Source organism: Myotis myotis, unplaced genomic scaffold, assembly GCF_014108235.1.
Source record: "Myotis myotis isolate mMyoMyo1 unplaced genomic scaffold, mMyoMyo1.p scaffold_m19_p_9, whole genome shotgun sequence".
NCBI lineage: Eukaryota > Metazoa > Chordata > Mammalia > Chiroptera > Vespertilionidae > Myotis > Myotis myotis.
In genome coordinates, this window is record NW_023416401.1 from 7,184,488 (window position 1) to 7,212,484 (window position 27,997).

Genomic DNA, 27,997 nt, shown 5'->3' on the forward strand with positions numbered 1-27,997 from the left:
TTTTACTCTAGATCTTCTGCCTCTTTTTAGTTTTGGAGCATCTTTATTTTATTTATTCTATGTTACTTATCCTGTATTTAGGATTTGTCTTTCTTTAAGAATCGTTCTAAGGCCTCTGGTTCTCATTTTCCTGAGAACCACTGGGCCTCCTCCTTGAAGTTTTACATAAATTGGTATACATATTATATTGCATCTGTTTGTTTCTCTTAGAGTGCGTATAAAATAACATTTTTAATTATAGCTATATACAAAAGTGCATTTATAAAATGTAGAAAGACACAAAACAGAAAGTTTAAATAACCTGCAAGTCTATTGAGAGATAGTCATTGCTAACATTTATGTATCCTTCAAATAATTTAACTATTCAACAAATACTTATTGTTGATAAATGCTTATTAGTTAATAAAATCATAGCTTATTATTATTGTCCAAATAATATTATTGAGAGGGTTTACTCTGTGCCAGGCACTGCTCTAAGTGTGAGGGATATAGCAGTGAACTGAACAGACAAGACTTTGCCCTCAAGGAGCTTACATTCTAGTGGGGTGCCGGGAGCCGGTCCATGCTTGCTGTTTCAAGGGACCCGGCATATATGGCATACTGTTCTTAATATGTTTGCTCACCTTCTTGGCACTATGTGTTTTAACCAAGGTCACCTCTCTGAGAAAGGTTGTTTCCCCAGGTAGGGATTTTCCCCTGAAGTTAGGGAGGGAATAAAACCCCTTAACTAAGTGCCAGGCGGGTAATTAATCACTTTAACTTCGAACAATCATGCTTAAGCTACATAATCTTTATTCCCTGGAATGGAGATAAGAAACGCCCTAACCTTTGGAATAGAGATTGATAGGATTGGGATCAACTGGTATAAATACAGATGTAACAAGACAACAGGACACAGAACCTAGACATAGAACTTACACAGAACCTAGAGACAGAAGAACTTCGCTGGAGAGAACATGGCAAAAGATCCTGGACAGAAACTGGCCACAGAACCTAGAGACAGAACCTAGCGAGAGAACATGGCAAAAGATCCTGGACAGAACCTGGCTACAGAACTTGGTTGGAGAACCTAGCGAGAGGACATGGCTACAGAAACTGGCTGGAGAACCTGGACAGAACCTGGCTGGAGAACCTAGCGAGGGAACACAGAACCTAGACACGGAAACTGGCCACAGAACCTAGAGACAGAACCTAGCGAGAGAACATGGCAAAAGATCCTGGACAGAAACTGGCCACAGAACCTAGTGAGAGAACATGGCTGAAGAACCTAGAGACAAAACCTGGCTACAGAACCTGGATAGAACATGGCAAGAGAACCTGACTAGAACCTGGTGACTGAACCTGGCTGGAGAACCTAGCGAGGGAACATGGCTACAGAACCTGGCTGGAGAACCTGGAGAACCTGGCTGGAGAACCTAGCAAGAGAACATGGACACAGAACCTGGCTGGCGATCCTAACCAGAACTTCGCTGGAGATCCTGACCAGAACTTGGCTAGAGATCCTGGCTAGGCTGCTGATCAACTGAACGCTGTCTCCATGTCATTCCTTCTTCGCCGACTCCGTCCACACCTTTGGGGACCCCTGGACCTGCTGGGGCTGGACCCCAGCAGTGGGGAAAACAGGAAATAAATAAATATACAGTATAGTATCAGGTAGTAATAGTGGTTATGGAAAAAATAAACCAAATGTATCAGTCAGTATTCTAGCAGAAGACAGTGGGCTCATTCAATTGGGGTAACTCAAAGTTTCATGAAAAAGATGGGCAGGGTCACAGAAATCAACAAGGGATGGAGAACAGCCTGTAGACAAACAATGATGAGCAGTTACTACCTTTAGGTCTTAGTTACAAGGGGAGAGATTGATTACCAGATCCTAAAGAGGGTAGCTATAGGATAGAGCTGCCCAATAGGAGCTGTGGCCTTTGCTAAAAGAAACACAATTACTTCAAATTCCTGGCCCAGGAAGAGGGAAGCCAGGATGTAGGGTAGCGGTTCTCAACCTGTGGGTCGCGACCCCTTTGGCGGTCGAAAGACCCTTTCACAGGGGTCGCCTAAGACCATCCTGCATATCAGATATTTACATTATGATTCATAACAGTAGCAACATTACAGTTCTGAAGTAGCAATGAAAATAATTTTATGGTTGGGTCACAACATGAGGAACTGTATTTAAAGGGCCAGAAGGTTGAGAACCACTCATAGGGTAACCAATTGATCCCAGTTTGCTTAGGATTTAGCACTGAAAGTCCCACATCCTGAGCAGCTCCTCTGTTAGGTGCAAACCAGGAAAATTGGTCACTCTACGATTCTCCTCCCACTTTTGGCTAAATTTAATTGCAAGCCAGAGAGCACAAAACCCCAAGTGAAGCAGTGCATAAACTAATATCCACCTCCTGAGGCACAGAGCAGGGTGAACAGTAGATGTACGGGTGTGAAGGGACAATATCCAGCACAGCCCACCCTTTTAACCTATGCCAGTGGTCGGCAAACTCATTAGTCAACAGAGCCAAATATCAACAGTACGATGATTGAAATTTCTTTTGAGAGCCAAATTTTTTAGACTTAAACTGTATAGGTAGGTACATTCAACTTTAAATTCACGGTTTTCGTCTTCCGTTTTTCTTCGCTTCTTCTTTGTAGCCATCTCAAACAGGGCACCTAAAAAATGTTTCATTTTATAATAATAAAGCCACCAACACAAAAGAATTACAATTCTTAAATTGATGACAAAAATACCTGTAGGATTTGCAGCTGGTTGGAAAAATACAGGTAACTTTATGCTTCAAGTGGGTACTTTTGTCACCTGCGCGTGATTTGTGGAGCAACTAGCACTAACCACTGCACAACGAGACTGCTGACTGACTGGCTCACTCAACTCATGCATTAATCGTGCGCCTCCCCTGCGCAGGGTATCCCGCGGCCCACCTGCGCCTGACCGACAGACACTGCCCACTTCTTCTAACGCCACTTCTTCAAAATAGACTCGCCCAGGCCGAAAACCGACTTCTGCACATGGGCCACGAAGTTTGAATCGCACTGTAAGTGTGCGCCCACATGTGGTATTTTGTAGAAGAGCCACACTCAAGGTGCAAAGAGCCACATGTGGCTCGCTAGCTGCGGTTTGCCGACCACTGACCTATGCTATCCACCTTTGTCCTTTGTTTAGATTGTAGTGTTCCCAACACAGCAGAAAAAGTCTTAAGCTGCCATTTCATTGCAGGTTGACATATAATGAAATCATACTTCCACCTGAAACCTAAAACTTCACTGCCACCAGTGCTGTTCATATATATTTTGCTGAATTTATTTTTAAATATTTGATTTTTTCATACAATTTCTCATCGTATACAGAAATACAATTCGTGTTTGTATATTGCTGTAAGAAACTTGTTTACCAGTTCTAATAGCTTTTTTGAGACACTTTAGGATTTTCTATACTATATGTGATTGTGTCATCTGTAAGTAAAGACAGTTTGACTTTGTTCTTTCTTATTTATATGTTTCAATTATTTTTTATATCTTATTGCATTGGCTAGGAATACTGAATAGAAGTTGTACAATGTTGAACAGAAGTGGTAAGAGAGGGTATCTTTGCTGCCTTGTTCCTAAAAGAAAAGCATTCATTTAACCATCCTATCTAATAAAAGAGAAACATGGTAATTGGCGTACGACCGCTACCCTTCCCATTGGCTAATCAGGGAAATATGCAAATTAACTGCCAGCCAAGATGGCAGCCGGCAGCCAGGCAGCTTGAAACTAACATGAGGCTTGCTTGTTTCAGTGACGGAGGACTCCAATGTTCCCCGCCTGCCGCCTGCCGCTGCAGACCTCTGACCTGCAACTCTAAGCAACTATGTAACAAATATAGAAGCTAAACAAAACCCCAGAAACCCACTTTAGTCCGCCGGGCTTCAGCCAGCAGGATTGCAACATTGTAAGCAAAGGCCAGAAACCACTTTCAGCAGCGGAGGCCTAAGAGCTGGAGCCACGCCTCAAAGCTAAAGCTGGCCCAGAATGAAAAAAAAGAAAAGAAAAAAAGGAGCGGTTGGGAGCTTCCGTCACCCGCCAGCCTGAAAACAGCCCTCAGCCCCTCACCCAGGCTGGCCAGGCACCCCAGTGGGGACCCCCACCCTGAAGGGTGTGTGACCAGCTGCAAACAGCCATCATCCCCTCACCCAGACTGGCCAGGCACCCCAGTGGGGACCCCCACCCTGAAGGGTGTGTGACCAGCTGCAAACAGCCATCATCCCCTCACCCAGGCTGGCCAGGCACCCCAGTGGTGACCCCCACCCTGATCCAGGACACCCTTCAGGGCAAACCAGCCAGCCCCACCCATGCACCAGGCCTCTATCTTATATAGTAAAAGGGTAATATGCCTCCCAGCACCGGGATCAGTGTGACAGAGGGCAGCGCCCAAACCCCCTGATCGCCCTGTGGCTCTGTGTGTGACAGGGGGCGGGGCCACAACCTCCCTATCCGCCCTGCTCTGTTCTCGACAGGGGAAGGCGCCCCAACCCCATGATCAGCCCTGCTCTGTGCCTGATAGGGGGGAGCTCCCCAACCCCCTGATCGCCCTGCAGCTCTGTATGTGACAGGGTGCGGCGCCCCAACCCCCTGATTGGCCCTGCTCTGTATGTGACAGGGTGTGGCGCCCCAACACCCCCCCCCCCACGGGCCCTGCTCTGTGTGTGACAGGGTAGAGCCATAACCTCCCCATCAGCCCTGCCCTGAGTGTGAGAGTGGCGGCGCCCCAACCCCCTGATCGGCCCTGCTCTGTGGGTGATAGAGGGCGGTGCCCCAACCCCCACCCCACGGGCCCTGCTCTGTGTGTGACGGGGCAGCGCCCCAACCCCCTGATGGGCCCTGCTCTGTGCGTGACAGGGTATAGAGCCCCAACCCCGTTGATAGGCCCTGCTCTGTGAGTGACAGGGGGCTGTGCCCCAACCCCCTGATTGGCCCTGCTCTGTGCATGACAGGGGGTGGGGCCACAACCTCCCCATCAACCCTGCCTTGAGTGTGACAGGGGGTGGTGCCCCAACCCCCAATCGGCCCTACCCTGAGCGTGACTGAGGGTGGCATCGCAACCTCCCGATCCACCCTGCTCTGTGCATGACAGGGGACAGCGCCCCAACTCCCCAATCGTCCCTGCTCTGAGCCCGACCAGGGGCTGCACCTAGGGATTGGGCCTGCCCTCTGCCACCCAGGAGTAGGCCTAAGCCAGCAGGTCGTTAGCTCCCGAGGGGTCCCAGACTGCGAGAGGGCACAGGCCAGGCTGAGGGACCCCCTCCCCCCCCGAGTGCACAAATTTTTGTGCACCGGGCCTCTAGTTAAGTAAATGTTAGCTGTTGGTTTTTCTTTGCTTTTTATTGGAGTAGTTAATTTACATATAACATAGTTGATGTTTGGATTTAAATGCACTTTCTCCTTATTTGTTTTTATTCATCCCATGTTTGGTTTCTTTAGTCTCCTTTTTTGGCCTAATTTTGCATTATCAGGTTTTGGTTTTAAATTTTTCTGTTAATTTTATTGATTATACATTCTTTCATTGTTATTTACTAGTTACCTCATAGCAGCTTTTCTCAGATGTGATTCTGTGAGAGAACTGAGCCCAAGTACTCTAAGCATCCATTATAAGTAATATATTAACACTAGAAAGACTGAAAGTTAGTATATACCTGTATTGCCCAAAAGCAGTCAAAATGACTGAATCGTGAAAGAATAATTAATGTGTAAAGAAACTTGTTTAAAATTAATTTTTAATATTTTGTATATTATTTAGTTATATAACAAGTTATTAGTAAATATTAACAAAAAAAATTCACTTCACTTGGAAAAAAAATAATTTATGCATTATTATTTGTACATTTTATGCAAATGAAAGTGGAAATCTTTTTATGTGTACATCTTCCGCAAACATACTTTTGACATTTTTCACATATATTATTTGTTTTGTTGTTGTGGCAAAGTCGTACTTGACAAATTTTGCGTTTGTTAGAATGGGTTGCATTTGATGATGTTGCAGTTGATCTTTGTGGGTCTTCATGTTCTGATGAATTTTTCTGTCTTGCAGCTCTGTATTCGGTGGAAAGCTGTTCTGCTAATTGAAACAAGAACTCTTTTCGTTGTATTTGTATTCCTGTCGTTTCTTTGTAAAGGATCCAAGCATTTATAGCAGCCAAATCTAAAATATTGAAAAATATTTGGAGGGGCCATCTACAAGAACTAGCTTTTACTGTGTATTTTCTGGCCATTTGATCTGCCATATCAACTCCAAATTTTGTGCTGTTATAAAATTGAATAGATTCTGGTAACATTTTTTTATTACTTTTATCAATTTTCACAAATTTTTGCCTAGAACTTAGAACAGCTACTCTTTTATTTGGTTTGCTTTTATATATTGTAAGAACACAATTCTCTGATTTATATAGCAGAGTGGAAAAACGAGGCATGTTATCCTTCGTTTGTTTGGCTGCTTTGGGTAGTTCTCTTTTGTTTCCTCTAATAGTTCCAACTAGAGTTGTTTGTTTGGCCAATAATTTTGTTGCGAGTGACATGCTAGTGAAAAAGTTATCGGTCGTGATATTTCTTCCACAGCCTGTATATGGCTCGACAAGTTTCAGAACAACGTGTTCACTGAGAAGCATTGACGATGGTTGTTGTTCATCTTTCCCCAAATAAGGAAAACCATTCAAAACATATTTGCTACTAACATCTGATGCAAGCCAGAATTTGATGCCAAATTTGTTGGGTTTATTAGGCATAGACTGTGTAAACCTGCACCTGGCTTTTGACGGAAATAATTGCTCGTCAACTGTTATATTTTGCCCTGGTTGATAGCAAGCTTGACTATTTTCAATGAACTTGTCCCATATTTCCGAAACCAAGGCAAACTTATTTGTTTGTAGGTGCCTACTTCTTTCGGTTCTTCTGTCAAAACGAATAAATCGTAGGATTTCCTTGAACTTTTCCCTGGCCATAGTTTTTCTGAAGAATTCGGGACCCCACTTTGCTGACCATAAATAACTCAGTTTTAAATTTTTTGCCTCGTAGGCTCCACGAGCATATAAAATCCCAATAAATGCACGTATTTCCGGTAATGTTGTTGTCCAATCGTTCCTCAAAATTCGGCGGCCTTCTTCTTCTGTGCACTTTTTTATATGTTTGATAATATAGTTATCTATTATCAGCGAGAATGCACTGATAAGATTATCTGCCATAATGTTCCTTTTTGCGTAGCCTGTTGGCCCTTTCACACCCTTGAAAATACAAGTAGATGGTAACCTTCCAGGAATACCACCTTCGTCAAATTTTGACCACACAGTACCATCGGCAGCTGTTTCGGTCTCCTGAACGGTGTGTTCAGTTTCTTCATCAGAGTCTGAACTACTTAGCACCCTACACCTTTTCCTGGGCATATTGATGGCACTTTCCTTTTCATCATTGGTGATCGACTCTTCATCGCTATCTTCAGTGTCAGATGTTTCACTTTGAATATAATCCGCTTCATTTTCAGATGATAGTTCAGAATGTGTTGCATCTGATTCTATATCGGAGCACTCTTCACTTATGTTCGTTAGCTTTTCCAGTAACTCCCTTCTCTTCGACATTTCTTTCATGAATTTAGGGAGCAAAAGAAATAAAATAAACAACATATTAGAACAAGTATCACTGCATAAAGATTCGAATAACAAGTACTAGTTTAGCTTATTGAGCAACTGCAACTTATCAAGTATCGACAATTTATCATGTACTTGTATGTTATCATGTGACAGTAATCGAAAAAAAATGAAAACTGTTATTTCAATACAGAGCCGAACTGGTCATATAAGAAATTTACTCAATTCAATAATAAGAGTCATTTGATTATTTAAAATTTCCGAAGCAGTCAAAATGACTGCTTTTGGGCAATATAGGTATAACACATATATATATATATACCAGAAATGAAGGAGGGGGGAGGTAACTACAATTATTAATAAACGCATTTATATGTTGTACAAAAAGTCACAAAATTCTAAGACATTGTGTCCTTATATACATAATTGTTTTTCTAACTGAAATTAAAAAGCAGTCAAAATGACTTCCTTGGGCAATCTAGTGTTAACACATTGTTTGCGGGTAGTTTTTATCGCGCGCTAACAGGTGGCGCGGGCCATTTTTGCAGTTGAATAGATTGATTACCGTTATACCTGGAAGTACATACATAATTCACCATTGTATGTGTTAGAGACCCAAATTTTGTCCTTTGGAATTCGTATATCTGCATTTTAGCATCCCTTTAGAGCAATAAAAAAGTATAAAAATAAAAGTATTTATATGTTACCCGTATTCTACCGCTAGTCTATAAAAAACATTAATACGTGTCCCGCGCTCTACTACCAGTCAATGTAAAATGTATAAATACATTTCCTGCATACAATGTATTAATGTCTCTCCTATTATGGTATCTATGTATCATTTTGGGGAGAATTAAGAAAATGGTCACTTGCCGTACCTGGTTTGTCTCAGTGGATAGAGCGTTGGCCTGCAGACTGAAGGGTCCCTGATTCGATCCCAGTCAAGGGCATGTACCTTGGTTGCGGGCACATCCCCAGTGGGAGGTGTGCAGGAGGCAACTGGTCGATGTTTCTCTTTTGTCGATGTTTCTAGCTCTCTCTCTCTCTCCCTTCCTCTCTGTAAAAAATAAAATATTTTTTTTAAAAATAGTCACTCAAATCATTTTCTTACAGAACCTTGGTTGAAAATGTTGCCTTCGCAATTACAAAAGTAATTTATTGTACTTTATCTTTTTTTAATATGTTTTTATTGATTTTCTCTTTTTTTTGAGAGAGAGAAAGAGAGAGAGAGAGGAAGGGAAAGGGAGAGAAACATTGATGAGAAAGAAATATCATCAATTGGTCACCTCCTGCACACACACACACCCCACCCCCACTGGGAATTGAGCCCATAACCCAACATATCCCCTGATCAGGAATCGAACCATGACCTCCTGATTCATAGGTCGACACTCAACCAATGAGCCACCATGGCCAGCTGTGATGTGCTTTTTATAGTAAACACCACTTAACACTGGGCTTACAATCAAGAAATTCAATGGAGCTCCTACCATTGTTGAGCAAGGAATGGCCTTCTCAAAAATCAACTCAAAAGAGATTTCTGGCCCCACCTCTCTGACCTTTTCCTAATTTACACTCCTTAGTAAGGAAGTTTGGTCAGTGACTGACCAAAGTTGGCTAACTCAAAAAAGGGCTAATGCATTCTTGGCCAATTCGGTTGGTAATAATAAGGACAAAAGAGATGGAGGAGTATCTATAGACATTTTTTTTTATAATTTTGGATTCTGTTTTGACTATTCCTGGGCATGATGCCTCTTTCTTTACCCTAATGATAGCCTCTGACCAGCCTGGTTGGTATACCCTCTCAGTAACAGCCTGGGTGCTGCTGCCTCCCCATCCACCCCCAACTCTTTCACACTGCTTACCTTACAAAACGTTCATGAATTGTTTATGTATCACCTCTAATTTAGTCTAACTTTCCTAGTCACTGTGATTAGATTTTGGTATTCTCAGATCTCCTGTGACAAACATATACAGATCAAATCTGGTAAGCCACTTCTGTCACTATTGTGGTCCATTACTTCCTGGGTTTTCCTAATTTCCCTCTCAGAGGGTGATTTTGGGTTTTGCAGCACTCCCATATTGTGATGACATCTGTTTCACCTGAAACTTTCTTACAGTCTAGAGAACACATTCCATTTGAATTTTGTTTATTGTTCTAGATGGTGAGACCAAGACCAAGATTGGAGAACTGGCTTCAGAGGAAGAAATCACAGCAGAAACTGAACCATTGACTGAAGAGGCTGACAACCCTAGAGACGATGTTCTCCAGGATTCTGAATGCAGAGAATTCTGTGAATTGGGGGATACATTAAATGAAAAGGATAAGAACCTCTTTAAAAGAAGACAACATAACTGTGATGAATGTGGACAAAGCTTTGCTTGGAGTACAGGCCTCATTAGGCACCAAAGAAGCCATTGGGAGAAACCCTATGAATGTGATAAGTGTGGGAAGGCCTTTAGTGTGAGCTCAGCTCTGGTTCTGCATCAAAGAATTCATACTGGGGAGAAACCCTATCCTTGTCATTGGTGTATTAAAAGTTTCAGTCGGAGCTCAGACCTTATTAAACATCAAAGAGTCCACACTGGTGAAAAACCCTATAAATGTGATGAATGTGGGAAAGCCTTCAGTCAGAGCTCAGATCTTATTATACATCAGAGAATCCACACAGGAGAAAAACCCTATCAGTGCAGCCACTGTCATAAAAGTTTTAGCCAGCGCTCAGACCTGGTGAAACACCTGAGAATCCATACTGGAGAGAAGCCTTATACATGTAACCAGTGTAACAAACATTTTAGTCAGAGTTCTGATGTTATAAAACATCAAAGAGTCCACACTGGTGAAAAACCATATAAATGTGATGTGTGTGGGAAAGCCTTCAGTCAGAGCTCTGACCTTATTCTGCATCAGAGAATCCATACCGGGGAGAAACCATATCCATGCGATCAGTGTAGCAAAAGTTTCAGTCAGAACTCAGACCTTATTAAACATCGAAGGATCCACACTGGAGAGAAACCCTATAAATGTAATGAATGTGGGAAGGCTTTTAATCAGAGTTCAGTCCTTATTCTGCATCAGAGAATCCACACTGGAGAGAAACCCTATCCGTGTACTCATTGTAGCAAAACGTTCAGCAGACTTTCAGATCTTATTAATCATCAGCGAATTCACACTGGAGAGAAGCCTTACCCATGTGACCAGTGCAATAAAATGTTTAGTCGAAGATCAGATCTTGTGAAGCATCATAGGATTCATACGGGTGAGAAACCATATGAATGTGATGAATGTGGGAAAACCTTCAGTCAGAGCTCCAACCTTATTCTACATCAGAGAATCCACACAGGAGAGAAACCCTATCCATGCAGTAATTGTTCTAAAAGTTTTAGTCGTCGTTCAGACCTTGTTAAACATCAAAGAATCCACACTGGAGAGAAACCATATGCATGTAATCAGTGCAATAAAAGTTTTAGTCAAAGCTCGGACCTCACTAAACATCAGAGAGTGCACTCTGGGGAGAAGCCCTATCATTGCGACAGTTGTGAGAAAGCCTTCAGTCAGAGTTCTGACCTTATTCTTCATCAGAGAATTCACACTGGAGAAAAACCATACCCATGCACACAGTGCAGCAAAAGTTTCAGTCAGAACTCGGACCTTATCAAACACCAGAGAACCCACACCGGGGAGAAACCATACAAATGTAATGAGTGTGGGAAGGCCTTCAGTCAGTGCTCAGCTCTGAGCCTACATCAGAGGATCCACACTGGGGAGAAACCGTATTGGTGTGATCAGTGTGGCAAAAGCTTTAGTCGGCGCTCTGATCTCATTAACCATCAAAGAATCCACAATGGTGAAAAGCCATATAGATGTGATACATTTGGGAAAGCCTTTGGCACATGCACTGATGTTACTGAACAGAGAATCCACAGTGGGGAGGAACCCCACCCATGTATTCAGTGCAGCAGAAGTTTTACCCAAATCTCTGAACTTATTGATCATGAGAAAGTCCATTCTGGCCAAGACAATCTAATTGTGACAAATGTGAGAAAACCTTTAGTGTACACACCAACTTTATTCAGTACCAGAGACACTATACTGGAAAAAAGCTTATGAATGCTATTGATGATTATGAAAAAGGTTTTAATGCTCAACTCTTGTACTACATTTAGAAGAAAAAAACCCACCCATAGTGGAGAGAAAAACATTGATTCAGTTGTTATAATGAAGGTTTAACTCAGAAATTCTGAGGAATCCTGTGTGTTGTGGGAAAATGTTCAATGTGAATAAAAATTATACCAAATGTCAGCAACAATGGAAATTTGTATCTGCTATAATGTGAGAAAATCTCTAGTCTTATCAAATACAACCCATGAGAGTTTTAAAAGTATTAAGAACCTTACCAGATATTGTAAAAATCAGTGTTGTGGGTGTGCAATCAGAACTTAGAAATATATTAGTATTATAACCTCAAATCTTTAGTGAGCCCAAATTACCTATCACATATCAGAGAAGTTATTTTAGATAATGTAGGGAAAACTTAAAATACCTTCCATATTTAATTGGCACTCACTCTGATATCACACCTATCTCCTGACATCTGGAGAGTTCTACCTTATGTTAATGCTAGTAATCATTAAATCCAGTGTATGAACATATGATGCTATTCTGATACTAAATTTATTAACTACACAACTCCAGTGGTCCATTTTCTACAAAAAAAAAAAAGTTTTGTGGCCTAGTTTTGGATTTCCTAGTGAGGAGTTTTTAAGTTCCTTTGATGTACATAGCAAATATGGATTTATTTTGCTTTCAGTAATGAAGCCTATAAGCTTTAGTGGTTTGAAATAATTTCTTCAATACTACCATTTAATCACAGCTTAAATATGTGAAATAAAAAAATATTTCATATGTCAAAGTATGATAATTTCTCTACTACATTATTTATCTTGTCATCAATAAATTGAACAAAAGTATAGCTAAAGTAATACCCCATGACTAATTTGTGTAGCATATTCTGTTTAAAAATAAAAATACCTACCCACTGATTTTTTAGGTGGCAACATTCATCAGACATTTGTTAATTTCTGACATGCCTATTAATAGGCTGCATATATGCAATGTTTTCTACTGAAAAATAAAGTTTTTTTTTAATTCTAATTGTCTTTCTGGTATTAACCATTTTTTAAAATTATGCTATCATATACTTTGAATATCCTCTATAATTATCTAATTAATATTTCAATCCAATAGGAATTGTCAAATTACTATGTGCAAGGCACTTGTTAAGGATTTATAGTCTACACAAAATTTGTATACAATGGTTTGTGTACTGTCCCAACAAAGCATGTATTATTTAAGGACTGATGTCTATACAGAAAACGTATAGCTCAATGTAATCATAAAGGTAAACAAGATATTTACTAGTAGCCCTAGCCGGTTTGGCTCAGCAGATGGAGCGTTGGCCTGCGGACCAAAGGGTCACGGGTTCAATTCTCGTCAAAGGCAGTTACCTTGGTTGCAGGCTCCTCCCCAGCCCAGGCCCTGGTTGGGGCTTGTGCAGGAGGCAACCAACTGATGTTTTTCTCTCATCGATGTTTCTGTCTTTCCCTCTCTCTTCCACCTTCCCTAAAAATCAATTGAAAAATATTCTCGGTTGATTAACAACAAAAAGATACTTGTGAGAGCTCTGAGGAGGTAGGGTTCAATTCTGATTGGAAAGCTTTGTGGAGTTCCTGAGACTTGAAGTTTAAAGGATGAGGTAGGGGCATAAAGGCAGGGAGAGACTAGTCAACAAAGGCACAGAAGCAAGGAAGTATAAGAAATGATGTGGAGTGTAGTGCTTAGTCATTAATTCACTCAAACATTCAGTGCCAGGCACTGTACTATAAAGTGCTGCCAAAGGAAAAAAATAAAAGGTTCCTGCCATCAAACTTACATGTTATGGAAATAATAACTGGGACATGTACTTAAAAGAAAAAGAATAAAATGGAATTAAAAATGAAGTAAAAGAAAAGACAGTTGAGGAGTGTGATAGTAAACAGGCACTTAAACTTCCCAGGGTTTAGTGTCATCTGAAAAGTATTAGGTGGTGGGAGTAGATACATTTCTGCATTTTGCTCTCAAGACAATGGAAAGCCATTAGGATCTTTGAACCAGAGAATGGCACGCTCACTTCTCTGTTTTATTAAGTCTAAGATTAAAAGGAGGCCGAGGCCGGTTTGGCTCAGTGGATAGGGCGTCGGCCTGCGGACTGAAGGGTCCCAGGTTCGATTCCGGTCGAGGGCATGTACCTGGGTTGCAGGCACATCCCCAGTGGGAGATGTGCAGGGGGCAGCTGATCGATGTTTCTCTCTCATCGATGTTTCTAACTCTCTCTCTCCCTTCCTCTCTGTGAAAAATCAATAAAAATATATTTTAAAAAAAAAATTTAAAAAAAAAAAGATTTAAAAGGAGGAAAGAGAGCAAAAAGGAAAACTACTTGAAAGTCTGGAAATAAAATCATGAGGCCCAGAAGTAGAGGAGCCTGAAGATACTGACATGATAAGTTGAGAAATGAGTAGGTATAAATCAATTATTGTCTGTTCTTTGGAGAATTTTTAAAAAGTGAAAAAGAAAAATAGGGTAATCAATTTTAAATTGAAGTTTAGCAATCTCTCTTGAGTGAAATGTTAAGAGCCAACTGTTTACTACACATTTCTCCTGTGTCCTACTGATAAACTTATGTTCATGAATTTAACATACATCCAATGTTTTCCTCCTCAATTCCCTATCCTGGTGAATTGCTCTACTAAACATTCTTGTTATCCAGATAAAATAACATAGCTATCCTACACTCCTCATCCTCCCCGTTTTCTAAATATAGTAGTCCAGAAAAATGAGTACATACCAACGTGGAGACTGAGAAGCATCCGTGAGGTAAAAAACCCCAAAGTGTTGTTCTTTAAGCTAAAGGAAATTGTCTATTATGCAAATATTGCTGATGGCTCAAGCAATGCCTAATAAATGAGTATTAGAATCAGGACAGAGATCAGCAAACTTGACTAGAACTTTTTTTTTTTTTTAAATATATTTTATTGATTTTTTACAGAGAGGAAGGGAGAGAGACAGAGAGTTAGAAACATCGATGAGCGAGAAACATCGATCAGCTGCCTCCTGCACATCTCCCACTGGGGATGTGCCCGCAACCCAGGCACATGTCCTTGACCGGAATCGAACCTGGGACCCTTCAGTCCGCAGGCCGAGGCTCTATCCACTGAGCCAAACCGGTTTCGGCTTGACTAGAACTTTTTACATAAATTTGTATGATGTAATGTCACACCTCTCATTCCTGATATTTTTTTTTCCCCTGATCAGTCTGGCTAGCTTATCAGTTAATATTTTTAAAAAACTAGCTTTATTTCTAAACCTTTTCTATTATTATATTACCTTCAAAAATGTGTAAAAAAATTTTTGAAACTTCAAAGAAACAAGACACTTTGTTCTCTTCTCAGCAACTAATCATGTCGCTTCTTTCCTCATTCAAAGTTCAATCATAGTCCCACCACTGGCTAGCCAGGTCTCCCATGATCTGGCCCTGCCCATAACCCTCACCCCACTTTTCTCTGGCCTCGTCCACTACTTCCCCCCAAGTTCATTCTGCTGGAGACACACTGGCCTCCTTGCTGTTTCTTGAACAAATGACGCACTGTTCCCACATCGAGTCCTTGGTACTGTGTCCACATGCCTGGAACATCTTTCCTCGGGTCCACTTGCTTTCTTATCCTCACTGGTCTTTCATCGGCTCACGCGTTCACAGTGAAAACTTCCCTGAACGACCTTCCTACATGGCAGTCCTTTCCTCCTGGATTTTCGTACCCCTCTTTCCAGATTTATTTTCTCCTTATTCACTGACATAAAATGTTTTTTAGTGTTTTTTCTTTCTACTGCCACATGTAGTCTCCACACACAGGGGCAACATATGTAAACCCCAGAAGTCTTGGGCTTGAGCAATTTCAAATCCACAGACCTGAGATTCAAATGAGGGCCCCAAAGAACCATGGGAGGGGGATGGAGGTCATGGGGAGGGCCTCCTAGGGTCACATACAGAAAACACTTGAGGGGAATGCCCCCAGAAGAATGGCTGCAGCAGAGACAGCAGTGTCATCCCTTCTCAGTCCTGGAATGAAGGATGGGAAGAGAGATTCCTGAAGACACGACCATGTGAAAAGCTTTTCATCCACAGACATTCCCAACATCAACGTTCAGTTATTACTGGTGCGGAAAGTATGTGTGTGTGGCGTGTGGTATCGAGAGTGCAGTAACAAATGGCAGAGGTTGACAGAGGCCAAATCATGGAAGGCCATGCTAATTTTATTCACCTATATAGTGCATAAAGTGTAAGTCTAGAATTTAAAATTACAGCGGTTTCTACAAATCAATAAGAAAATACAAATAACCTATATTAATCAGGACAGAAACCCAATTCAATTATCTTAAACAGGAAAGGGACTTTATTGGCTCACAAAACGTTAAAGTCCGGAGGTAGGGCAGGCTTTAGGCACAGCTGGATCGAGGGCCTCCAGAAAAATGACATCAGAACTCAGTTCTCTGTCCTTTCTGCTAGCCTCTGAGCTTCTCCTCGCTCTCCCCACATGGTACACACACAGTCCTTAGTTCCTGGGATCTCCGTGAGCCGTGTTGCCAATCGTTTCTGCAGTTTGCTGAGAGCTCTCTGTAGCCTGGCTTGAGTGACACGCCTATGCTTTCATCACTGTGGCTACGGTAAGGAGCTGCAGAACTCAGGGAGGCCAGACCTGGTCATGTGTTCAGCTAAGCCATAGGGAATGGGTTCCCCGCAATAAATAAGGGCTCTGTTACCAGAAGACGGAAAAGAGATGCTGTACGAACAAAGACAACATACACCCACACATAACCCAGCTGGAAAGCAGGTAGCAGATGTGAACAAACAATCCATGGCCAATAAACATCAAAATAACCTCAACCTTATCATTAATCAGGGAAATGTAATTAAGGATTTTTTGTTGTTGTTGTTCAGATAAAATAAGTGCAGGTAAGGCCATATGGGGAAATGAGCATTTTCCCTACAGTTGGTAAAATATAACGTTATGAAGGCCTTTAGGAAGGCTAAGGTGAGCCTATCGGGGAGTGCACCGCTGATGTAATAATCCACCTTAGACAACGCCATCCTAAAGGAATATTCACACACATGCACAAAGATATATGAGAAAACATTTACTTTGGCAATGTAAGAGCAGGAGAAAAAAATACCTTCAGTCATGGTATTTTCATAATATTGAATCCTATTAAAGAAATTTAAAGACCTCAGGAATAGGTTTTTTGAGACCAAAAAAAAGGCAAGCTATAGAACAGTACATATATGATCCTGTTTATGTAAAAATAGCTTTTATATGCTTATGTACATTCAAATGGAGATGTATGGAAAGGGGACTAGACAGATGTATACTAAACTCTGGGAAGTGGAATGTGATTGAAGTGCTGGAGAAAGTCTTTGTTCTTATACCTGTATCATTTATGCTTTATACATTGAGCTAGTAGTCATTTATACTTTTATAATTTTAAAAAAAAGAAACATGGGCAAACACAATTCATAACAGGAAATGCAAATGGCCAATAAACATAAGAAGAAATGTTCCTCATTAATTATCAAAGGAAGGAAATACATTTTGCCTATCAGATTGGTGTGGGTGCCCACAGGCACTCTTATCATTGAGGAGTTGTAAACTGCTGTAAATTGGTAATCTTTTGGGTGGCATCTCTTAAAATGCTGAATGTGCACATTCTCTGACCCAAAAAATCCACTTGTATTTATCCTACAGAAATACCCACACAAGCAGCAAAATATATGTACAAGGATCTTAACCACACCTTTATGTATAATAATTTAAAAAAAAACAACGAAATTATCCAGGGGTTGATTAAATAAATAACAGTATATTCATGCAATGGAACAGTATTTGTAGCCATGAAAAACAATGCCTATATCAAATTGGGAAGGAGGGGAGACAAATTTCAGAGCAGTACATGTAAAATGGAGATATGTACCTTCCTCATATGGTTGCTGTGAGGATTAAGAGTTAATCCATGGTAAAGCACTTCAAAACAGTGCCTTTATAGGAACCACAAGTGTCGGCTATTAACACATTTTTGCTTAAACTTGTATATGCCTAAGTCTGGAAGAATAACAGACCAAGTAATTATTACTTCTGAGTAAGACTATGAGAAAGAATGTTCTTTTTCACTTCATATTCTGTACTATAAAAAATCTTAATGAGTGAATTTAATAGTTTTCATATTTGTTAACTATAAAAGATAAAAACCTCTGAACCATAAAAGATAAAATCTAAAATCAAGGTTTAACAGCCACTGCTCATGGCATTGTGGAAAAATTGATGTCTGTGGAGTTCACAGAACTAGATTTGAGTGTTAGCTCTACTTGGCCACATGCGAGTCACGTGATCTCTGAATCCTGCTGTTTAATCTACAAATCTAAGTGCGACAAGGAGGGTCTAATCCGATGCCTGGCATGCAGATTATTTCAATACATATAATTCTCCCTTCAACCTACATTAATGCGGTAGACATACTGCTAAATGATCAAGTGCCAACTGGGTGTGAATGTAAGGAGCTTAACCTCCAAGAAACCCAGAATTTACCAGTAATGAGCAAATGCTCAGTGGCTATTAGGTAGGTATCCGCAGTCTGCATGCCATTAACACTGACTGCTTGTTTGCTAACCAAAAGTTGCCACTGCTTGACAACTGCCAGACCACCATTTCATCAGAGGCTGCGCAGCCCCCAGCATTGCTGATTATCTGTGTGGGTATAGATACATGTATAGATGAAATCATAAATCACTGAATAGTTATTTTAGGTCGATTTATCCACTGGGGATATAACCTAATCAGAAACAGCAAGTACACCAACCACTTTCTTTTCCTGTGGACCATCACCCAGTCTTTTTGGATCCAGCCATTTCCCCACTGAGCCCTGCCATAGCCTCAGAATGTTTTCTAAACAACCCATGGCTATGAGCTGGCAAGACAAACACTTCTTTGCCAACTCTAACACTACTCTGTCTAAGCTCTCACGTTATACCAAACATCTTTGGCCTTTAAGACAAATCTACCACACTGAAGCTTCTTGGTATACAGAAAAGATATAAAATCGAAAAAAGCATGAAATGTCAACCACTGAGAGCTTGACCCCTTCTTACCTACTCTGATATTAAGAATCCTGTCATCCTAGCAGAATTCCAAATATGCCACCTCAAAGCCTACTTAGAAAGAAACCAGTTATCAATCAATCAATCAATCAACTCAAGATCATTGCATCTTAGAGCAGAGGAGTCTATACCTTTATTGGACATTGACATGTTTCCTCTCAGCTACAGAAAAAAAGACCCAAACAAAAGTCCCTACATTTTCATGTATAATTTAAAATACATTATATCATTACTACATATTTATAGTTCAATAAACCTTAATCTATAAAGCACATTTCTTATTAATTATCAGAAAACCCATAAACAAGCCCCATTCTGCCTCGCTTCTCCACCAGCTGGCCTTGCGTGTATTACTATGCTTTTTAATAGGCTCATGCAAACTTCACCTTCCATTTTTAAAATTTAATCCAAGCACCAGCTGTAACCAAAATCTCTGGAACTATGAAATATTTATTCAAATGGGTCATTTTCCACACAATGATGCCCACTATAAGAAAGCCTTTTCTCATTTTCTGTATTTTAACTTCCAGAGTTTTCCACTGAACAGAACCACAGTACTTCAGATTCTCAGCCAAGGAGTATATAACCTTACTACTGCAATGCATTACTTTCATACATTTATAAAAATGTGTTAAGACTTAAAATTGTTAAAAAATAGTTCAATCAATTCTGATAGTTAATAAACTAGTTGTTAATAACCTAGTCGTTTACTTTTTAAATAGAACAATCCATTCAACTTAACATGTAAGTACAACCTCAATGCTAATAGAGATTGATTAGTTTTATAAAACCTCCAAACTGTGATAGAATTTTAAACTCACCTCTGAGGAATGCTGGAGAGACGGTTAGGATTAGCAGTTTGAGCTGTCTTCCTTTCCCCCAAATACAGCACCCTGGTAAGAGAACTATGGCTCCCCCAGGACTGCTCAGAAGGGGGCCAGAGGATAACTCACAAGAAACCGCTTTGTACCAGTTCCCCGATAATATACAGTGGAAGAATCACCTACCTACTGATGGTAGGGCTACAGTACCCAGCACAGTGCCTTGTCGGTAGAAAATGCTGAATGAATGAATGCGTGGCTGCTTTGTTAGCCTGGTGTTCAACCCTTTTTTACCAAAGAACTAAAATAAAATAACAAACCTGATACTTGTTACCCACCTGGTCAGGGATTTTTTCTATCCTTAACAAAAACGAAGGCAAAATAATAAAGAATTGGATCTTCTCAAAGCCAAGATGGACTATTACCTTCACATTTGCCCTTCAACACTGTCATTGACTGCAAATTCTCTAGTGTTTTTTCTACTTTCATAGTTTATGATTCTTGTTTAGACTGTTCACTTTCTAATGATACAGAGAACATTATTTTCACTAGTGGGATGCCTCCAAGTTACAGACAGGATGCAGCATTTTTATTTTCCTACAGGCAGATAATTATATCTAGATAAATTTTTGATACACTTCAATTCTTGGGATCCAAACATTTTTACATCTTTCCCAATCTAGGCGTCCCATTCACTTTTTGATGTTTTATCACCATCACTTCTAATTTTACTTTGAAGCTTTAGTCATCTTTTATCTTCTATTTTCTGAAATGCATATCCAAATTGGGTTAAAAAAAAAACCCAAAAAACAGAAGAGTAAATTTTGAAAAGATGGTTTCGGTTTTCAGACTTCATAATCCCTATGTTGCCCTTTAATGTAGAAGGGAAGGGAATGTATCCTTGCAAAGAAGATTCCATGATCAACACAAACCTAATGTGTCTGTCTACAAAAGAAAATTCTAAGAGACAAAGAATCAAGTAGATCATTATTTGGAAAAAAATAGTAAGAATATAAACATCACATGAAAGATTTAGGCATTCACATGTAAATTAAGTTTAAAATTTCAGTTTCTAGGCAGGTAAGACACCATTTCTTTCAAAACAAACTGATAATGTTGAGTGACAATGTTCTACATTTCCCAGTGGATTTTCTAACATTCTTATAGGGAGACCAAACTGTATCATTATGTATCATTCCATGTTTTTGTCTTCATTTCTGAAGAAATAGACCTGAGTGCTGACTTTTATTTTTAATTTCTTAAACTTTCACAACATTCAGCAGTTTTTCTGCATTGTGTCTTCGCTGATGCCTGAAAAGATTTGAGCTTTGACTATAGGATTTCCCACACTGAACACATTCGTAAGGTTTCTCCCCAGTATGGATTCTCTGATGATTAATAAGCCCAGAATTCTGGCTAAAGGCTTTTCCGCATTCAAGACATTTGTAAGGTTTTTCCCCAGTGTGGACTCTCTGGTGTTGCACAAGGATGGAACTTCTGCTGAATGCCTTCCCACATTCAACACATCCATAGGGTTTCTCTCCACTGTGGATCCTTTGATGAAGAATAAGCGCTGAGCCCTGACTGAAGTGTTTTCCACACTCATCACATATATGTTGTTTCTTTCTCGAAGGATTTCTCTTTCTTTCAAACCTGCCCTTAGGGAAACAGGCTTCTCCGTATTTAAAAATCTGAGGAACCCCCACACTGAGCGTGCCAGGAACTTCATGAGATTCCACTGCTGAAGGAATCTCGTGCTTTGGAGCTAACGCTCCATTTTCAGTCCTAGCATCATCATCTGAAACAAACAGAAAATGTAAATATCATTCATTTCCTATTCTGGGAGAAAGAAACCCAAAGGAAAAAAAAATAATGAATTTAAAGTAAATAAATAGCTTCCATTCATCTATAAACAATATTGTGAAAGCTGATGCTAAGGTTGCCACTCTCAAAAGAGAAAAATATGAAATGACTGATTGTGAGGCTAATGAGGTAAATAACATAATGAGGGATTAAACAGTTAAATCTGAACAGAAGTAGGAACAGGCTAGTGAAGGGTGGGCAAACTTTTTGACTCAAGGGCCACAATGGGTTCTTAAACTGGACCGGAGGGCCAGAACAAAAGCATGGATGGAGGGTTTGTGTGAACTAATATAAATTCAAAGTAAACATCACTACATAAAAGGGTACGGTCTTTTTTTTTTTTTTAGTTTTATTCATTTCAAACGGGCCGTAGTTTGCCCACGGCTGGGCTAGTGGGTTATAAATGGTAATGAGGGGGGGGAAAGAACAGAAAGACGGTAGATTTTAAGACATTCAGGAGAGAGTGACACAACTAGGTCTGGATGGAACTATGTAAGAATAAAAATAAAATAAGGCTGGCCATTAGAAAAGCATTATAATATTCTTTTTCTTTGAAAAAGGGAGAAATCACCTCAATACAATGGTATAAAAAACAAGCCATCAGTTAGAAAGTAGCTATTTCTGAAATGAGCTAGACAAGACAGGTCACAGCCAAGATTAGAACACAGGAGTCCTGACAGGGGCTGAAGATGAGCTGGGAGCATCCTGTGTTAGTTCAGGTTGACACTCACAGAGGCAATACGCCCTATAAACCCAAGTTTTCCTGTGAAGAACGCTGCCCTACTTGGTATTTCCCAGTATCTAGACGAGTCTTTCTTAGCCTCAGACAGATGTGCCTAGTGAAAGAACAGCCTGAATTATCAGCATGAGGTACCATCACATCTGCAGGCAGCTACACGAGCAAGTTTCATTTACAACTTTCCTGATACACACACCCCAATACACAAATGTTTTTAATTATTTAAAAATATATAAAATTTACAAGAAAAAAAAAGACTTTCCTGAAACTTGAAAAGTCAAGACGGTTACTACAGGGTGAGCAGCAGCACTCGGAAAGGTCCATAATGGATGACTGAGAAAGGGATAAAGTCAGGAGAAAAGGCTGACAAGGAGAGGCTGAGAGGGTCTCTTGGCGAGCAGAGGAGTGTACAGGTTACGTGGAGACAAATGGCACAGTAAGAAGAACGTTCTCAAGTGAGGTAGAGACTAGACTGCTGAAACGAGGAATTAAAGAGATGAAAAGTATCCTAAAACTCAGGCAGGGGAGAAGTTTTCTACCCAAGAAAATGCCACCTCCCAGCCAATGATAATGGTGTGCAAACTGTATTGCACAGAACAATGTCCAGATTCCCAGCATACTTCAGCCCCACACCCGAAGTTCTGAATCGGGAAAACACATCCAGTAGTTTGAGGTATAAACTGGGTGGTATCAAAGTATACAAACAAGAATGTGGCATTAATTATAAAAAATACTGGGAAGGACTAATTTAATTTTTCTGTATTTAAAAGCTCATTATAGCCCTAGCCAGTTTGGCTCAGTGGATAGAGCATCAGCCTGCGGACTGAAGGGTCCCAGGTTCCGATTCCGGTCAAGGGCACATGCCCCGGGTGCAGGCTCGATCCCCAGTTGGGGGCGTGCAGGAGGTAGCCGATCAATGATTCTCTTTCATCATTGATGTTTCAATCTTTCCCTCTCCCTTCCTCTCTGAAATCATTAAAAAAAAAAAAAAAAAAAAAAAAGCTTCTTATAGCTAGAAAGCCCATTTTTGCATGAATAGAGAAGATGAAGAGCTTTATCAAAATGTCTTTTTTACAAAAAAAAGAACCTTAGAAAAAAATGACTCTGGATAGGATGTTGAAAAAATAGGCGAAGATTTAGAAAGACCAGTAATAAACAACAAATAAAAGACTTGAGGAGGCCTCAGGTAAGTTTACTGTACCAGTGGGATGAGGCAGGAGACTGAACGGACACGGAGCAGACGACCAATATGCACTACTGCATGCACAAGGCACAGGGACCTGGGCTCTAGGCAGGCGCTGGCTCCGAGTGAGCAGACGCCAGCCAGCCTGAAACGGGCCGCCATCCAGGGGGAGGCGGAAGAGAAGAAAAGGCTGATGGTGTCTAGGAATAAAAGACCTGAGCTCAGCAAACTAACTGTTATGAGAAAAGAACCAAGCTCCTACAGGGCGTCCAGTCTAAGAACGAACACACACACGTAATAAGCAAAGGGTTCTAGACAGAAGCCCCCTACTGTCTCACCCTCCACCCCAGGGAAGCCTGGTCCTCACCGCAGTGCCTGAGGGAGTGGAGCTCCCAGGACGCCCACTTGAGCTGGTTTTCCACAGCATCGAGCTCCGAACTCGGTAAGCCCTGCGCTTCTTCTTGAGATGCAATCTCCTCTACCAGCACCTCCCGCTTCCGCCGGCAGAGAGAAACCTGCGAATAAGATTGGGGTCAGTTGATACGGAGTTTAATGCGAATCGGAACTCACGGGACCTGAGAGAGGCGAGGGACACAGGTACTGCATTGAGTGGGGGTAACTCAGCAGTTGTGCCTATGGGTGGGGCCAGGGCCTCGGACCCAGGAAAGCGGCACAGGCAGGCTCACCGACTGTCCGGGGTCATCCAGTTCACTCTCTAAATCCTCCAGCACCGCCACTGCCTCCTCTCCATTCTCGGGGTGATGCTCGCGAACCCACGTCTGCAGCTCCTTGGGGAGGATGGCCACAAACTGCTCCAGCACGACCAGCTCCAGGATTTGTTCCTTCGTGTGCGTCTCGGGCCTGAGCCACAGGCGGCAAAGTTCTCGAAGCTGGCTGACGGCCTCGCGGGGCCCTGGGGAGTCCTGGTACCCGAACTTCCGGAACCGCTGTCGGAAGACCTCGGGGTCGGGGAGACGGCTCCAGGGGATGCTCGATCCCTCTTCACCATCAGGACCCTCCTCCAACTTCACTCTCAGGATTTTTTCCTCCTCTTCTGGAGTCGGGATGATAAGTATGGAATCTTCTTCCCCTGACTGCGTAGACATCCTGATTTTAATGCTTCACCAAGAGACAATCGAGGCAGGCAGAATACAGGCCTGGGGAGATACCTCGGTTCTCCACAGGCAATCCTAAGACACAAAAAATTAACCACGTCAACGACCAACTATCCTAAGAATTGGGACACATGTTGATAAAGGAGGTAAAAAACATTTCTTTTTACTGAATTAAAAAATTCCAATCAATAAACTATACCAGAAGTTGGCAAACTGCAGCTCAGAGTCAAATCTGGCCTGCTGCCCATTTTTGTACACTTGTATTAAGAATAGTTTTCCCTGTTTTTTTTTTAATCCTCACCTGAGGATATTTCTTCCATTGATTTCTAGAGAGAGTGGAAGGGCAGGAGGAAGGGGAGAGAGAGAGAGAGAGAGAGAGAGGAAGGGGAGAGAGGGGGAGGGGGGGAGAGAGAGAGAGAAAAGGAGAGAAACACTGACATGGACGTAAGAGAGACACATTGATTGGTTGCCTTCTGCATGTGCCCCGACAGGGTCAAACCCTCCACCCTTGGGTTCGCAGGCCAATGCTCCAACCACTGAGCTAAGCCGGCCAGGGCAGTGTCACATGGTTGAAAAATCTCAAAAGAATACTTCATGACATGTGAAAACGATAGAAAATGAAACCATCTGTCCCTAAATAATTTTATTTGTTCACAGTTCACGCTACAATGGCAGAGACGCATTGTCGCCACAGAGACTAGATGGCCTGAAAAACCTAGCATTTACTACCTGGCCTTGTAGTGTTTCCTAAATGCACCTGATCCTGAGACACATTATTTGCAACTGAAGACTGGTATTCCCTCCCACACTTAGGGCAACTCAAAAGCAAGGATATGCTTAAGAAAAAAATATTTTAAGGCAGAATCTGTTACGTTAAAAAGTATTTTTAGAATGTTTAAGAACCCCCTACCCTTAAAATAAACTGAAGAATTAATTGTTCACTTGCTCAGGAATAGATAACGTAATGTTGGGCGGGGGGAGGGGAATTAACCTCCCGTGCCATTCGATGCAAGCATTACTCAGTCACCCACACACCGTGACTATCTAAATCTGCGACAGGCTTTAACCACAACGAACTCCATTCCGCACCGGTGACTGTGTTCCCCGCTTCTGCCTTCGGGGGGGCCCGGCCCGTTTCCGGCCATTCCCCGGGCACCTGCAGTCATGCCCACGCCGCTGGGGACCGCACGTCTTAGAAACGCATCTACTCGGGGCCGGGGCCTGAAAACCGGTCAGGTCGGAAACCGACCGGGGCCCCATCAAGATGAAGACCAGGAGCAGAAAAGCCCTCATCAGACACGTGACACACGGAGTGCCATTCGCTCCTCTGGAGTGTGGTCCTAGAAACAGGGTTTAGCCGCACGTCGTCCCTGCCTACTCCTGCCTTAGCAGCGGCGGCAGCCTCCCATCTACACGGGATTTCTTCTTCCTGAATTCTCACGGGAGGTGCGGGGAGGGCAGCCCGCGCGCGGTCCGGGGAACATTCGGGTTGGGGGGCCGATGATCGCCCTACCTGATCCCGCCGAGCGCCGCCGCGGGCCCCGCCCCGCCCTCCGCCGGCCCCTCCGCACCCGCGGCTGCGGATTTCTCACGACCCAAGGCCAGCCGGGCGCGTCCACGGCGGGGCACAGCACTTCCGCCCGCGGCCGGCGGAACTACAAGTCCCGGCAGCCTTCGCGCAAGGCCCGCCCCTCCCCACCCCCGCCCGAGCCGAGTCCCAGAACTCCCCGCGAGACGCTGAGCCTCGAAATAGAACAAAACCGGCGGGTGGGGGAGGGGAAAGGCCAGGGTCGCGGAGGACGCGGGGCAGGAGGGCCGGCGGAGGGTGCCGAGCCCCACCCGGCCTTGGGGCCACCCCCCGGGCCGCAGCTGCCGGGAGCGGAGACGGCGGCCTGCGCCCGCGGGACGCGGGGAAGGTCCCGCCGGGGCTCGTCGCTGGCTCCCCCGCGGCCCGCAGCCCCTCGCCCGGCGCCCCGCAGGCCCTCCCGCACTCCGGCGCAAACCTGGGGCTCGGGCACCGCAGCGGCTTCGCTGTCCGCGGCCGACGCAGAGACGCCGCTCTCAGCCGTTTCCCAGAAGCCCCCGGCGCGGACGGCTTCCTGTCTGCGGCCCGGGAGGCGGGAGCGCGAAGCCCCGCGTTGCCATGGGGACGCGCCCGGGGCGGGGGAGGGGCGCCCCGCGACAATGACCGCTTTGAGGCCGGGCTTGGCCGGGCGCCTCTCTCCGGGGGCAGCCCCCGGCCTGCGTCCCGCCTGCACGACAAGGGAGGGGAAGGGGATCCTGCCGCCGAGCGGGGCTCTGCGGGCTCTCACGCCGTGCACGGGCCCTGCCGCCTGCGCCGCGGGGACCTGGACAGGGTCCGAGCGGCCTGCCGGACACGGGCCGCCGTCCTTTTTCCCCGCAGCCCTGCGTCCCGGAGCTTCACCAGCCCCAGGTCTCAGCCGATCCTGCACAGGAACGAACCACCACCAGTGAGTGGGCGGCAGGGTTGGAAACCGAGGCAGGACCCCAACCTTCGGCTCCCACCGGCGATGCCACGGAGCTTTATTTTGACCAATTTACCTATTAGGGTAACAAGGCGAGAACGCGCAGAGCTGCCCTGGCCGGTTTGGCTCAGTGGATAGAGCGTCGGCCTGCGGACTGAAGGGTCCCAGGTTCAGTTCCGGTCAAGGGCATGTATGTACCTTGGTTGCGGGCACATCCCCCGTGGGGGGATGTGCAGGAGGCAGCTGATCGATGTTTCTCTCTCATCGATGTTTCTAACTCTCTATCCCTCTCACTTCCTCTCTGTAAAAAAATCAGTAAAATAAAAAAGAAAGCTCAGAGCTTTGGGAATGCTCTCACATTGAATTTGTGGTCATCTGCAGGCTGGCCATTTCATACCCCAAACAGCTGCTGAAGTGACATTTAATAACATAGATTATGCTCCTTTATTTCCTACTGAAGGCCTTCCCTGGGCCCCACTGAGTCTGACATAAAAGCCTTTTTACACTCAGGCCCTCTGTGTCTGTCCCCGCCTTCCCTGCCTGCCCTCCCCGTAAGCGCACCTTGGCCGAGGACCCAGGATCCTCGCCTCACCTTCCTGCCCTCCTGGCGCTGTTAGACGGGATCTCACTTACCCGTGGCCCTGCTTTTCGTTTGTTTTGTTGGTTTTTTTAAAACATTTTTATTGATTTCTGAGAGGAAGGGAGAGGGATAGAGAGATAGAAACATCAATGATGAGAGAGAATCATTGATCGGCCGCCTCTTGCTCGCCCCCTTCTGGGGATGGAGCTCACAACCCGGGCATGTGCCCTTGACTGGAATCGAACCCAGGACCCTTCAGCCCGCAGGCCAATGCTCTATCCGCTGAGCCAAACCAGCCAGGGCTGTTTCGTTTTGTCTGCCCGGGAAGGGCAGGGAACTGTCTTGCTCCCCACA

At 43.2% G+C, this 27,997-nt stretch overlaps 2 protein-coding genes across 10 annotated transcripts; one reads left to right on the forward strand and one right to left on the reverse strand.

The window, feature by feature from the left end:
• Positions 1–5,373: 5,373 nt before the first annotated feature.
• ZNF24 (zinc finger protein 24) lies at positions 5,374–26,695 on the reverse strand. 9 transcript variants are annotated; one of them, XM_036323392.1, is made up of 4 exons: positions 25,667–26,080; positions 24,149–24,652; positions 23,830–23,977; positions 5,731–7,609 (listed from the first exon to the last, which is right to left on the reverse strand). In XM_036323392.1, the coding sequence occupies exons 2-4, from the start codon at positions 24,566–24,568 to the stop codon at positions 5,844–5,846; spliced, it is 2,334 nt and encodes a 777-aa protein (XP_036179285.1). In that variant the 5' UTR covers positions 24,569–24,652; positions 25,667–26,080; the 3' UTR covers positions 5,731–5,843. The 9 variants fall into 9 exon arrangements, with proteins under 9 accessions (XP_036179287.1, XP_036179286.1, XP_036179285.1 ...); XM_036323391.1 differs by having other exon boundaries at positions 25,613–26,080; XM_036323390.1 differs by lacking the exon at positions 25,667–26,080 and adding an exon at positions 26,091–26,245 and having other exon boundaries at positions 5,733–7,609.
• Positions 25,742–27,289, forward strand: LOC118663206 (translation initiation factor IF-2-like). The gene is made up of 3 exons (XM_036322655.1): positions 25,742–25,877; positions 26,105–27,048; positions 27,147–27,289. Exons 1-3 carry the CDS (start codon positions 25,742–25,744, stop codon positions 27,219–27,221), a joined length of 1,155 nt encoding a protein of 384 aa, XP_036178548.1. The 3' UTR covers positions 27,222–27,289.
• The last annotated feature ends 708 nt before the right edge of the window (positions 27,290–27,997 follow it).